The sequence below is a fragment of the Gekko japonicus genome, unplaced genomic scaffold, assembly GCF_001447785.1.
Source record: "Gekko japonicus isolate JY-2015 unplaced genomic scaffold, Gekko_japonicus_V1.1 scaffold1609, whole genome shotgun sequence".
Taxonomy (NCBI): domain Eukaryota; kingdom Metazoa; phylum Chordata; class Lepidosauria; order Squamata; family Gekkonidae; genus Gekko; species Gekko japonicus.
In genome coordinates, this window is record NW_015166469.1 from 356,222 (window position 1) to 369,886 (window position 13,665).

Consider the following 13,665-nt stretch of genomic DNA (forward strand, 5'->3'; position numbering starts at 1 on the left):
TCTGAGAAACACGACCCCTAAGGGGGTTAAATGGCAAAATGTGTTCCCCCAATTGTTTTCCATGTGCCTGACAGGCTGCTGCCTCCTTCCCCTCCCCCCGATTGGTCAACTTTGGCCCCTGCCACACGGCAGGGAAAAAAGCGGCAAAAAGCATGGCTTTTAAAAGCCGCGCCAAAGTTGACACGGCGCGGCGGGATCCCACGGATCCCCTGGCCGCGCCGCCTCTTCTCCCCGGCAGAAGCAGACGCCGGGGAGAAAACACAGTTCGGACGCCGAGTCAGCCGAACTGCGCATGTCCGAGCATGCGCAGTTCAGCTCGGAGCCGGGGACGCGCCGGCACATCCTTGCGCCGGCAATCAGACACCCGGTTTGCGGCGCAGCAGGGAGATGAACCACCTCGGTAGGTGGTTCCTACTTGAGCCGCTTCATCGAGTGGATGGGCCAGTTCGGGGACGGAAGCACCACGCTTCCCAGATGTTGTGGTGTGATCGCGCTGGTTTGATCCACCCCCGAACTGTCCCGCTAGTGGCCCAAATCCCCTCGTGTGAACGGGACCTTAGTAGCTCAGAGTTCTGAGGTAAAACCTGCCTGCTTCCACCTCCCTCTGTTAAAAGAGACTGCAGACAGTTGAGGACAGTTACAGAAATCAGCAGTTCAAGACTCCTGAATAGCCAGCATGGCAACTATGAATGTTCATGGGGAGATAGTAAAGGACTTTTCTAGGAGCCTGCTCCAGAGTAAGCTCACCAAGCAGCCTGGTGATCCTAGCACCTGAGGGCAGAACCACCACTGTGGTCTACAGAGAAGTCCTTTGGTGTGTGTGTGGGGGAAGTGCGTATGTCTCACTTCATCCTTTACACTACAATCTTCTCCATTAGAATCCCTACAACAAATGTTACCTTTCAAACTTCACATAATCAGTATTATAACTGGATTTACAGAACTTAAATACCATAACGAAGCATGAGTATCAGGCTAGTAGGGTATAATGGAACCAAATAAATTTGGGGTTTTGGAATATTTATCCAAATCCCAATACAAAACTGATATTCGTATTCGGGAACACCAAAATTTTTCAGGTCCAAGAAACCCAAATCAGGGCGAAAAAACCAAAAATTTTTGCACACCCCTAACTTGTACCACATACCTGCTATGCGACAGCTTTGCTCATCCAAGCAGAGCCTTCTATAAGTGCCACCCTGCATATGGGTAATATTGACAGCTGCCCATTTACATGCATTCTCAGTTGTGGTTTCCATCTTGTGGAATGGCCTGTTTGAGAAGGTCAGGAAGGCCCCTACACTCCTATCATTCCACAGAATGTGCAAAACAGCAAGAGGCCATTTTGAAATAGAGATCAGAATTGTAGTAGAATGGAATTGTCTAGGAGAGCACCTTTATAACAGAATACAATTGTAATCCACAGGAATTATTACTGTATCACCTGCTTTTATTGCTTTGTCTTATACCTTGTAATTCACTTTCTTTATTGTTTATAGGAAACCTCTGCCTTAGTTTGAGGTTTGCACTGTTCTCTCCTTTTGTAATCCTAGTCCTAGTGTGTTGTTCATTGGTTGTCTTAAATTATTTGACTGCACTGCCTAATATCTCATAATCTGCCCAGTCTTAGCAAGAAAGGTGAAGTAGAAATAAATGAAATAAGCTATGCTTGCTTAGAAGATTGGAAAAGGAAGCATGTTTTCAAAACTGCAAACATGATTTAAAGTCACAGCAGAAAAAAAGCAATTATATACAGGCATCATGTTTTTCTCATTATGACTGTTAACACCATGAGGTAAACATGACATCTGAAAACCTGTTGGGACTTGGGAACTTAAAACAGACAAGTATCTGTAAAAATTTAAAGAATTCAAAGAAGCAATTTATTTCTCATCCAACATCTTCCTATGTTTTTGTACACAAGAAGAGCAGTCATCTATTCTTTTATGTGTTTGCATTTATAGTTTCATAAAGCATTTCATAAAGCTACACTGTTATCAACTTAAAACCTTAGTTTTTAAGGCTGCAGTGATACTTTTCTAAACCCCAAATGTATATTTCAACATAATTTATGTTGAAAGTCTAAAATGCTTCTTGGTATCGGAAGTCTAAAATGTTCTTCACTTCTCCTCTACGATAGAAACTTCAAATATTCAATATATTATTTCTCTAAACATTCATGAAGTGGCTGGTAGTGTTTGTTAGTTTCTTTTATGGCCTGCTGGTTTCTGCTTTCTCTGCCACTAAAGTCCTAGGATGTGCAGAATTCCCTCCTTCACGGATCAGATGCAACCATGAACAGTCTTCATTAAATTTTCCTGCATTCAAAGCAAATTTATTTGTAATACATTTTAATAAGACTTCAAATGTTTCTTATTTTAGAAATAAGCCTAAATACATTTACACTGGTGCTTCTAACATAAGAGAGTCAATTCCAAAAAATACATCAACCAATTTATATTTTTAAAAATCTAGTCATGTGAATCGTCTAACGGCATAAGCAGCATACAGTAGAGCTGTGAACTCCACTGAAACTCATGAGTTCACTTTCATGAAAAGCTTAAAACCAACTGCAAATTTTCTTTAAGAAAATTTTTCTCTGCACTGGTCACACTAGCAGACTGCTGGTGTGAGCAGATTTTTAGTGTAAATCGGCCAGAGGCATATTATCAGTATAGTATCATTCACACAGTAAGAGCTTTGATTTCTGTTTGCCAACAAAACCCTTCGTTGCTGAAAAAACAAACCTTTTTTTTATAACTGAACAACATGACTACTTGCTAGTGGCAAAAACAAAAGTGCAAGGAAGCCTGGCATGCATCCAGACATCATTGACTATTGTGCTATCATCTGCAGTTATTTATAACTGGATCTTCCAGTGTCGACAATCCAATCCAATAGGAAATGACTGCTGTAGTCCAATGATAGCACAATATTGTATGATGTGTGGATGCAGCCCTGGGCCTAAGAAGGAAAACTCTTTTAAGACTGCAACTCTAAACACTGAAGTTCCATTGAAACTTCGAAACTGAAGTCCTCATCTAGTTTTTAGCAGAGGACCACTTTCAGGAAAATACAGAAACTGGCAGAGGTCATTTCGGGGGGGATCGCGGGGGATCGCAGTTCCCCCAGGTGAGGTATGGGGGCGGGGCACATGACGAAGCCCCGCCCCCTGCTTCTGGCCGCCCCGCTTCCGGCCCTCATTCAGCCAGGAGGAGGCAGGAGAAGAGGGAGGGTAAGTTGCTTCCTCCCTGCCTCTCCCCACCCCTGCCTGCCTGGGGCAGTGGAGCTGCAAGGCTGGTGGCGGCGGCCGGGACTGTTGGGGGCGGGGTGTGTGGCCTTACGACACACTTCCGGTGATGTCAGGGGGTGTGGCATATGCTAATGAGTTATGCTAATGAGTTCCCCTAGCTCTTTTTCTACGAAACGACCCCTGGAAACTGGTATATCAGGAAATCAGTAGATTATTCCCAGTAATAGTTAGGTAAAGGTAAAGGTTCCCTTGCTCGAAAGCCAGTCGAATCCGACTCTAGGGTTGCGGTGCTCATCTCCGTTTCAAAGCCGAAGAGCCAGCGCTGTCCGAAGACGTTTCCGTGGTCATGTGGCCGGCATGACTAAATACCAAGGCGCACGGAACGCTGTTACCTTCCCACCGAAGTGGTCCCTATTTATCTACTTGCAATTTCTTGCTTTCGAACTGCTAGGTTGGCAGGAGCTGGAACTAGAGACAGGAGCTCACCCTGTCTTGCGGCACCCGGGTCTTGAACCGCTGAACTACTGACCTTCCACAGCCTGCAGTTCAGCGTCTTAACCACTTGAGCCACCGCAGCTCCTCAGTAATAGTTACCTAGCACATAATCCTTATACACTTGAAATGGCAGTTGGGGAATACTACTTCAGTGAATGAGAACTTTGGAAAGTTTTTCAGCCACACAGCCAATAGCATATATAAAAAGCTGATGATATCCTTGCCATTATTCTAACATGAGTAAAGCTGAGTCCAGGTTTACCAGGCACTTCAAAAAGGCACATATTAATGTTTGCTTAAAGGGTCACAAATCACTTGTCCACAAAGAGCTTACATGGAATAAAAGGGACTTTCCCAAATGTATTTATTTTGAGTTGGTGATGCTCTGCAAATTTATAGAATTTTTTCTTTCTGCTTTACTTGCTTTTAGGCAGCAGGCTAAAACACATCTTTTTACCCAGGCTTTTAATTAAGGGTTTTATCTTATCAATTTTAAATGGCCTATTTTTGTTTTATGGACAGTTTTTATGCTGCTTATGTCCAGTAGCTTGTTTTGATAGCTTGTTTTTAATATTGTTGTGATTTTATTTATTTAAATTTATATTCTGCTCTCCCGGCCAAGGCAGGCTCAGGGCAACTTACATGAAGTATATAAAACAGCTAAAACAAAATTGAGTAAAATCATAACAATACAATTATAAAACATAATATAATATAAAGTGCTAGTACAGTTTGTATCAAGATGGTGGGCATTAGCAGCATCCACAGGCAAATTCCAGCTAACATCAAGTCTGTGTTATATTAGGCTTTTGATAATGATGTTAATATTGGGGCCAGGGCCTAAGTTTCTTGGGTGCGGCTCCCTAATCGAAGGCCTGGTGGAAAAGCTCTGTCTTGCAGGCCCTACAAAACTGTAAAAGGTTCCGCAGGGCCCTGATGTCCTCTGGGATCTCATTCCACCAGTACGGAGCCACCATTAAGAAGGCCCTGGCCCTCATCATAGCCAGTCTGGCTTCTCTGAGGCCCAGAAGGGCCAAATGGTTTTGGGACCCCGATCGTAGTGCTCTCTGGGGAACATGTGGGGAAACACGGTCCCTTAGGTATGTAGCCCCATGACCATATAGGGCTTTGAAGGTAAGAACCAGCATCTTGAACTGAATCCAGTATGCTATAGGCAGCCAGTGCAATGCTTTTAGCACAGGCTGGATGTGCTCTCACATAGGGAGGCCCAACAACAGCCTGGCCACCACATTCTGCACCAGCTGCAGCTTCCAGATTTGGGACAAGGGCAGCCCCATGTAGAGGGCTCAGACAGCTAGAGAGACAGTGGCAGCATGCTCACGACGAAACTACAAGAGCATCCTATAGGACGTTTATGAGATCCTAGGAGATGGCAGTCAAAGCCGCTAAGAAAGAATATTTTGCGGCCACGATTGTGTCTGCAAGCTCTCACCCAGCCCAATTATTAAGAATGATTCCGTCTATTACTACTCTGCCACAGGGCAGACCAAATGCTAAGGAATTGGAGATTGGCTGTGAGGCTTGGAAGACTCATCAAGAAGGACTCTAAAAAAGTGGCACAAAAATATCTTAAATAAATGACATACAATATAAAGACTATCAATCAGCAGAAGACACAATATCCTTAGGAGGAAGCACTAAAAATGAGAGTAGAAAAACCCAGAATAATTCCATGATGGTCAAGAGATTGACTTCTTGTCTTTTTTTTAATTCTCTTTTGAAATTAATGGAAGAGCCTGATTGCTTTATTCCTAAATTTAGGGGTGGATCCTACCATTTCAGTCTATTGGTTCTTGGGTGTCCCTACAGTGCATGGTGCCTTTTGTTAAAGCAGAACATTCTTGCATCAATGTAAGAGCATCTGGGCACACATTAAAGAAAAATAAATGGTTTTCCACTTCATAGCATGATAATACCCCAGCAAGGTACCTGCTCAATGTATGTCTTAATAAAGGTACCCAGCCACCATTCAAATAAGCAGAATGAGGCCTGCATTTTGTTGGGCCAGGTGAGGGGAAGGGAGAGAGCTGGCTGGAGGCTGGGCGGGGCGGATGAACAGCAGCAGGAAAGGGCTCCTCCCCCCACCTGGAGCCAATGGTAGGGCACCAGAGCAGCTGAGGAGGCATGCCGGAGTCGGAGGAATAGGCTGGCCACTGGCCACCCACCCCAGTCTTTGTCCTAGCTACCATTCAAATAATTAGCCTTTTCTCTATTCTGTGTTAAATTATTTTAAAATAAAGTTGCAGGGGATTACAAAACTCTAAACAATTATATTTCTGAAATGTGAGTATTCTAGAATCCAAATGGCTATAGGGTTTTAAGCAGACATATTTTCCTAATTGATCCATGGTAAATTAACATATGCACTATTACGGAGCAATCCTAAACAGCTGTACTTGGCAGTAAGTTCCATATTATTCACTGGGTCTTTCTCCAAGGAAAATGTCATTAGGACTGCAACTTTAGAATAATTAGTCTATGACGGGGTGGCCAAACTGCAGCTTGGGAGTTGCATGTGGCTCTCTCACAAAGTCTAATTTAATGTTAATAAAAAGCAAATTTGCATATTTTCCAATAAAAACATGTGTGTAATATTTGTTTATGTCTTGTGGCTTTCAAACATCTGATGTTTATTCTGTGTAGCTGTTACATTAAACAAGTTTGGCCACCCCTGATCTATGACAACAATGACTTCTTAACAATTCCAGTAATCAAAACATGCATTTTCAGAGTTAATACAGACATCTTGCCTCATTTATGATCTGAGGACTTCTATAAACCTTGGATTTCACATAGTGTGAGAAAATATTTTGTTAACAATTCTGATATTCAGGTAAAAAAATCCCTGGGCTGGATCCAGACTAAATTTTCTATCAGTGGTATGGAACATTCCTGCCTATTCCCCACCCCCACCCCCGACACTATAGCCCACTGATGTCCACAGAATGCTGCTCCTACAGAAAGATATGAGCGGGGTCTGCAGTGAGAATGAGGAATCAGTAGAAATTGCCAATTGGTCTGGACCCAACCCCTTGGAAGAACCACTGTTCTACATACAAAGCAGTATGAAAGGAAAAGTTTCTTTAAAGTTCAATATTTTCTCAGTGAACCTTGATTACTTCAAAAGGCATATTCATGATTTTAGATGTTACTGGTGGCTTTAGAATTTCTGTCTTGCAATTGTATTACCATTATAATTCTATTGGATAAATATGAAAGAAAATGAAGTAAAACCTATTGTAAAATAAGTCATACCTTCATCTATTGAGGCTTCACTACTGTACCCATCATACTCTGCGGACAGAGGACTATATTTTTGTCTGGTTTCCCAAATATAGTTTTTCTGTTGTCTGTTATCTCCAGCTGGTGGCCTTGAACTCTGAGTTCTGGACAAGGCTTCATGGTATTTACCCAGCGCCTCATCTTCACTTTCAGATGATGAACCATGCTGCTCTTTATTTATGTATGAATTGTCTATATAAAAAAGAAGTTAAAAAACAAGACAACATATGACACCACAAGGAAGAGTGGTAACAACTTCAAGGATTAATGATTTTTCAAGTATCAATGCAACTTTTCATATTTTAACAAGATTTAGGCAGGTCAAATTTCAAATAAGTACAGCATCACAATTAACTAGAAAACCATAAAGCTTTTAAAGAGGTAAATACATTGTTTCTAAATGTTTAACTTCAGCTGTAACTCACTGAGAGCATGGTATTTTTCTTCCCAAACATGGCATTGCTTTGTCTCCCATTCCCTTCTCCTATCATTCAACTTTCTTTGTCTTTTAAAAGAACATCAGATTCACAGAATAATGTTCTTCTACAGTTTGATATGAATGTCTATCCAGTCATTTACATGTTTTGTATTTTGGATTAATAGCATCATGGCTACATTTATTTCCACATAAATCAGTGATTAAATTAACCTGGATTTATAGCTTCACTAGCTTTCTATTATGCTTATTATCCATCAGCAAATACAAATGTGTGATAATTATTTTATTTTTATGCCTGTTTTTTAGTACACAGTGAAAATCTTTTTTTAAAGAATATAATTGGGGGGGGGGGACCCAAAAATCTCCAAAAGGTGAATCCAACATGGAAGTACTAAATTAGAACTCATCAACAGGTCAAATACTATATCACCACCCGGCTTAAATATTTATTTATTTATTTAGAGACTTGGATTTCCTAATGCACTATATTTGTTAATTGTTCAGTAGGACCCACACTTCAGAGAAGTCAATCAGTTCTTTTTCATGTTGTGATCATGTTATCATGCTGTGATCATGTTATGCTGTATCACACTGTAATCCTTGTCTTATGCTTCATATCGTGCCTTCTTGGATTAGAATTTATCTGTCTGTAACTGTGCACTATGGGGGACTGGAACCTCTGATCTCTCTCATCATTCATAGGCAGCACAATCCTGAGGGCTGCTGTGGTGGAGGTGGCAGATGGTGGTGCAACAGCGACGCCACTAGTCTGTTCCCTAAGGGGAGATTGGACAGGCAGGGGACCAGACAAACAACCCTGCTGTGTTACATGGGCAGTGACTGTGCTGGTGTCCCCAGCCACCACACTGTCGTGTCCACAAGATGTTACAGGGGCACAACAGCATGGCTATGATGAACTGGGAGGAACCAACCAACCGCAGGGCAGCTGCCTCAAAGACTACGCCCCGGGAAAATACCAGGAGAAGTTGGGGAGGGATGGGCTTCTGTTATTTGCCCCAGCCCTGGGGCATAACCATGCTCCACAACATGGCTGTCTGGCAGCAGCTGCCACCACCTTATCTGAGGCCCCTTAGGATGGGGACATGAGGGATGGGATGTTAGAGGCATCAGGGGTGGGCCAGAACATCCAGGGCATTACTGAGTGGGAGTGGGACCAGGAACGCATTTGGCAGCAGGGAAGGTGACATGGGGCAGATACACCTGCATCCCAAAAGCGCTGTGGCACTTCTGACCCATGCCACCTGCCCATGTCACTGCATCTGAGGGTCAGGTGGGTAGGGATGGCTCCCTACTCAGGGTGGTACCAGTGCTACACCCCCCACATGACCAGCAGAGGGTCCAAGGCATTCATAGAGGACATCATACCCTCAGACCAGGACACAATGCTGATCCCCCATCCCATCAAAGGTGAATGTGCCCCATGCGAGTGCTGGGTAGCGGCTGGTCCCTCACTGTGCCCATCTGTCAGCTGGCCACAACTTGTAGCCTGGGCCAGGGGCAACTATGTTCCAATTATCCCTCCTTTCCTCCCCACAGGCTCATGGTTATGCTAGCAGTCCTGCATCAGATGAAGGCCCAGCTGGATCAGGTGGCCAGCATACAAGTGTTCTTGCATTCCCTGGAGCGGCATGAGAAGCCTCCTGAAGCCTGTCACAGGCCTGCCACTAGTAGCTTGCCTATGTGCCTTGAGGCCATAAGGGGACATCTGTACCAGCTTGCCAGGACCATAGGCAGGCTCCCTGATCTTCTCATTGAACTCCAGGAGATGGGTGCTACAGGGAATGGTAGCCAGTGCCCCCAGATCAAGGGGGGAGCCCATGTACCCTATCATTCCCTTTGAGCAGTGTTGTCCATTGCTATTTTGAAGAAGAGAAGAGATTGGATTTATACTCCCCCCTTCACTACCCAAAGGAGTCTCAGAGTGGCTTACAAACGCCTTTCCCTTTCCCTCCCCACAACAGACACCCTGTGAGGTAGGTGGGGCTGAGAAAGCTCTGACAGAAACTGCTCTTTTTCAAGAACAGCTGTGCCAGAACTATGGCTTGCCCAAGGTCATCCAGCAGGTGCAAGTGGAGGAGTGGAGAATCAAACCCAGTTCTCCAAGATTAGAGTCCACACACTTAACCACTACACCAAACTGATCTGTGTTTTGCCTGTGTTGTGATTACTGTAGATTTTTTGCTGTTCATGTGTTCACAATAAAGTTTGTTATTTAGTGATGTTTGTATCCTGTGTTCTTGGTCATGGGTTGGGCCCCACCTCCCCTTCCCACCTGGCCTGGTTTTGGGCCATGCCCAGCACCTAGGCACAGCACTTCCTGGGGGGGCTGGGTTGTGTCAGAGGGCTGACCGCTCATTTTGGGGGGGGGGGCTCTAGGGGTATATGTTGATGGTTCTGGATACCAACTGATCGGCATAGAGATGATCACTAGATGGGTCTGCCTGAGGAAGAAACATGTCAACAGTGATGCACCAATGGAATTGTACACCTGGTCACCAGGCCCTGTGTATCTCTGTGGACCTGGGGCCAGCATTCCATGCGGGCCAATCTGTCAAATGAGATCTAGGGTCAGCTGAATGCCCCCCCCCAAACACTCTGCAGGGGTGATAGCTTGGCAGTGGGTGGGGCATAGAATGGCATCCTTATGGGGCCATGGTAAGTGGCAGCCAGCACTGTGCCACCATGGGCTGTTTGCTGCAGCTGCTCAGGTGCAGCCATGGCCCCTGGCTGAAACAGGGAGGAGAGGAATAGGGGTGTGGGTGGAGGATCAGTGAGGGACTTGCACTACCCTTGCTCTGTACTGGGCCATCCATGCTGTGACTGCTAGCACAGAGTTCTGCCTTTGGGTAGCAGCTTGCTGCCTTGGCTACTCTGGGTTGGTGTGCCTGCCAAAAAAAACCTGGGTGGACTCTTCTGGTAGCAGGAAACACCCTCCTTGAGTGGATCAGGTCTGCTGAGGTCTGATGGCCCTCTGTGGCTGCTTCCCCCCACACTGTACCTGGTCAGTGAATTGTATTCTTGTATGGTACACCCATTCCTCAAGTGTGTGTTCGAGCAACTACTATGTTGTGAGATGTTCCATGGTCACAAAGCAAACCAAAATAGTCCTGTGCTATGCAAGTTAACATCTGGATTGCCCACATACAGACTAAGCTTTATATTAGCTGCTGGGGACCAGCACTGGATGCAGCAGGAAGGTGAGGAATGGCAGCTTGGGGTGGGGGGGTTGCCCTTCCTGAGCTGAATGGACACCTATGGGCTACACCACAGTTTTTGCAGAAATAATTCTACACTGTTGCCATGGAGCATTCCTGGGCTGGGATGACTTCAAGATCCTGCCATGCCCAAGGACCTACCCACTCCACCAGAACAGGGGGTTGTGCTGCTAGTACGCAGGCTGGAGATGATAGCATTGCTGTGTCAGTGCTCAGCAGTGGTGGCACTGGGTTGCCAGCATATCTCTGGCTTGGACCAGCAAATCACGGTGATACTCCAGTGTAGCAGCCTGTTGAGTGTTTTAGCCCCCCTCAGGACTGCACTGTATATCAACCATTTCTGTTTCAGTCCATTACACAGGGACTTACACCTGAATGATTTGTAGCAGGTCTCTCCTTTCTACAACTCCCCTCCCTTCTATGATTTCTGTGCAAAAAAAAATATTCACTTCAAATGGATCTGAAGAAGCAAGGCCAGACTCACAAAAGCTTATACGGAATAAATTTATTTGGTCCTTAAGGTATCATTTGGTATCTGTTTTGTCACAATATGGCTCCATGATATGTATGCTATGTATGCTATTTTCTTGCCAGAGAAAACATGACAATATACCTTTTCTCCAAAGTCTGCCTCTGTTGTTAGTGTAGGGGGAAATTATTATTAAACAACGGGGGGGGGGGGGGAGATCCAAATGGAAAATCAAGTTAGGAACCTTAAAGGTTGAGCAGCTAAAACATGAAATAAAATACAACTATTTATTACACAGTGCACAATAAATTTAAAATTAAAACCAAAATACATAGAATGTAAATAAAAGCTCAGAAGACAGTATACAGCAACAAGTATAATTTGCACGTACAATAAATACTAGATCTCAATAATGGAGTTATATGTTTACATTTAACGGATTATTGAGAATAAGCTTTTGAGGTATAAATAGATTAGCTTAATTAATGATGAGCTTTTGATGATTTAGCAATTTAGTTACATATTAATTAATATTATGCAGCAGTAGTAATTATGCAGTAGTAGTAATTCTAGAAGATACACTGTTTAGCACAGTATCTGTATTATGTATTTTTATAGTCCATTTATTTCACTGACTCTTGAGGATGTATCTATTTACAGTTTGTTTATCTCACTGAATACATTTTAAAAGGTATAATCTTGTTTAATCTATGGAGTCTTGTAAATGGCTTGTAAATTAAAAATCATAGAAAGCAAAAAAGTTGTTATTTCTGTTTTACAAGACCTACATACCTCAAAACATATTAGAATTCCAGATATTATTTCTCATAAATCTTCTTTTGAACTCAACAACTCACCACATCCAGATCCACTGAAATGGTGAAGGAATTCATGCAAACATTTGACATTCAAGAACTTATCTACAAAAACAGTCTTCATAATCCAACATAAGTCACACAAATATCCAGCAAACTCAGAAAATAGCAGGAAAAAATGAAAAAGGTAGATGAATAAAAGCTATTAAAATGAGTGGCATCAATTAGGACAGAGACATATTTCATAGCTAATTAGGAAAATCAAATTTCAAAGAAAAAATATACAAATCTTAAAGAAATTCCACACAGTTTTGTTTTATAGATTTATATAATAGAAATCTATAAACCTACAAAATAGTTTAGAAAAGAAGTATGTAGTAAAAGATCCAGGAAAGGTCAAATTGATTAAATATGATAAAAGACACCTCACCTTTGGCTGGTGTCTTCTTACTACTCACTTCTTTAGAACAACTTTCTGATTCTTTATGCTTTTGCTTTGCAACTTCCTTTGAAAGAGTAGATGAGGCATTTTCTTTCTGGTTTGTTACAGACTGTCTGGGGTATTCAGAATTTGTTTTCTGTTTCTTAGATTTTACTTCATGAACACCATGTACTATTTTGGACCTTCGTTCTGGCAATTTTGATGTTTGCACTTCATTTGCTTCTAAATTCTTTGATACAATACTCTGAGCTTCTTTGGCATCCATGAAATCAACTTCTGGTGATTTTTTTTTAACTTTCCTCTGCAACGGGTCCTTAGGTTGTTCTAGCTCTGGATACAGTTTCTTACTAGGTTTTTCATGAAGGGATTCTTCAGTTCTACATGTACCGTAGTTCTCACCAGTATCTTTTGGCAATGTATTTTCTACGTACTTATTTCCTGTTTGTCTTTTGTGTTTACCATGTTTGATTGAATTATTCATATCCCTATATACTTCTGAATCATTAAGTTCATTAGGTTCTGTAGCATTTAACTGTCTCTGCATTTTGTCTATGCCATGATAGGTTTCTCCTCTACCATACATACTCTGTTTTAAATAATCAGACTGTTTATGCTTCTCTTCTGAGTCATACTTTGTTTCTCTCATATACTTTCCTATGTCATTATTTGTGCTATTTTCCTCTTTACCCACTTCAGATTTATCTTCCTGTGTTTTAGCAGTTTCATCTGTTCGAAGACTGTTGATCATGTTTGTTACCTGCTCTGTAACTGAATCAGCTACTGTATAGCTTACATCTCCAACAGCACTGGTTAGATCATCTACAGCATTACTGAAGGTGTCAACCAAAGAAGACACAGAAGGAAGGTTCAGATTTTGCTGAAAATTTTTGAAAAATGCCATGTTTCTATTGTTTAATAATAAAAGTATCTTAGAAGAAAAAGATTTTCTGGTTTCTGAATGTGTCACTCCTCAGGTTCAATGATATTTAGGTTTGCTGTCCTGTATCCTATCATTTAAACCACTACTTCTCTTAATTCTGTCACTGTAAATAAACTAGACAAAATGTCTTCTATAAAAATCCGGAAAATATACATTTTGCAATGTTACATTAAAGCTCATCAATGACTAAGTATTTCAACAGTAACTATTTAAAATACTATATGAAAAGAGGGCCATTTTAGACCACACCCGCAGTCCAGAATCAGCTGCTTT

The 13,665-nt window shown here is 42.5% G+C and overlaps 1 protein-coding gene across 1 annotated transcript in view; it reads right to left on the reverse strand.

Moving 5' to 3' along the window:
* SYT14 (synaptotagmin 14) overlaps positions 1-13,353 on the reverse strand; it is a 103,943-nt gene extending 90,590 nt beyond the window's left edge. Inside the window, exons 1-2 of the mRNA XM_015412105.1 lie at positions 12,441-13,353; positions 7,025-7,243 (exon numbers count right to left, since the gene is read on the reverse strand). Coding sequence (XP_015267591.1) covers positions 7,025-7,243; positions 12,441-13,353 — 1,132 coding nt within the window. The remainder of the gene's footprint in view (positions 1-7,024; positions 7,244-12,440) is intronic.
* Positions 13,354-13,665: the final 312 nt, after the last annotated feature.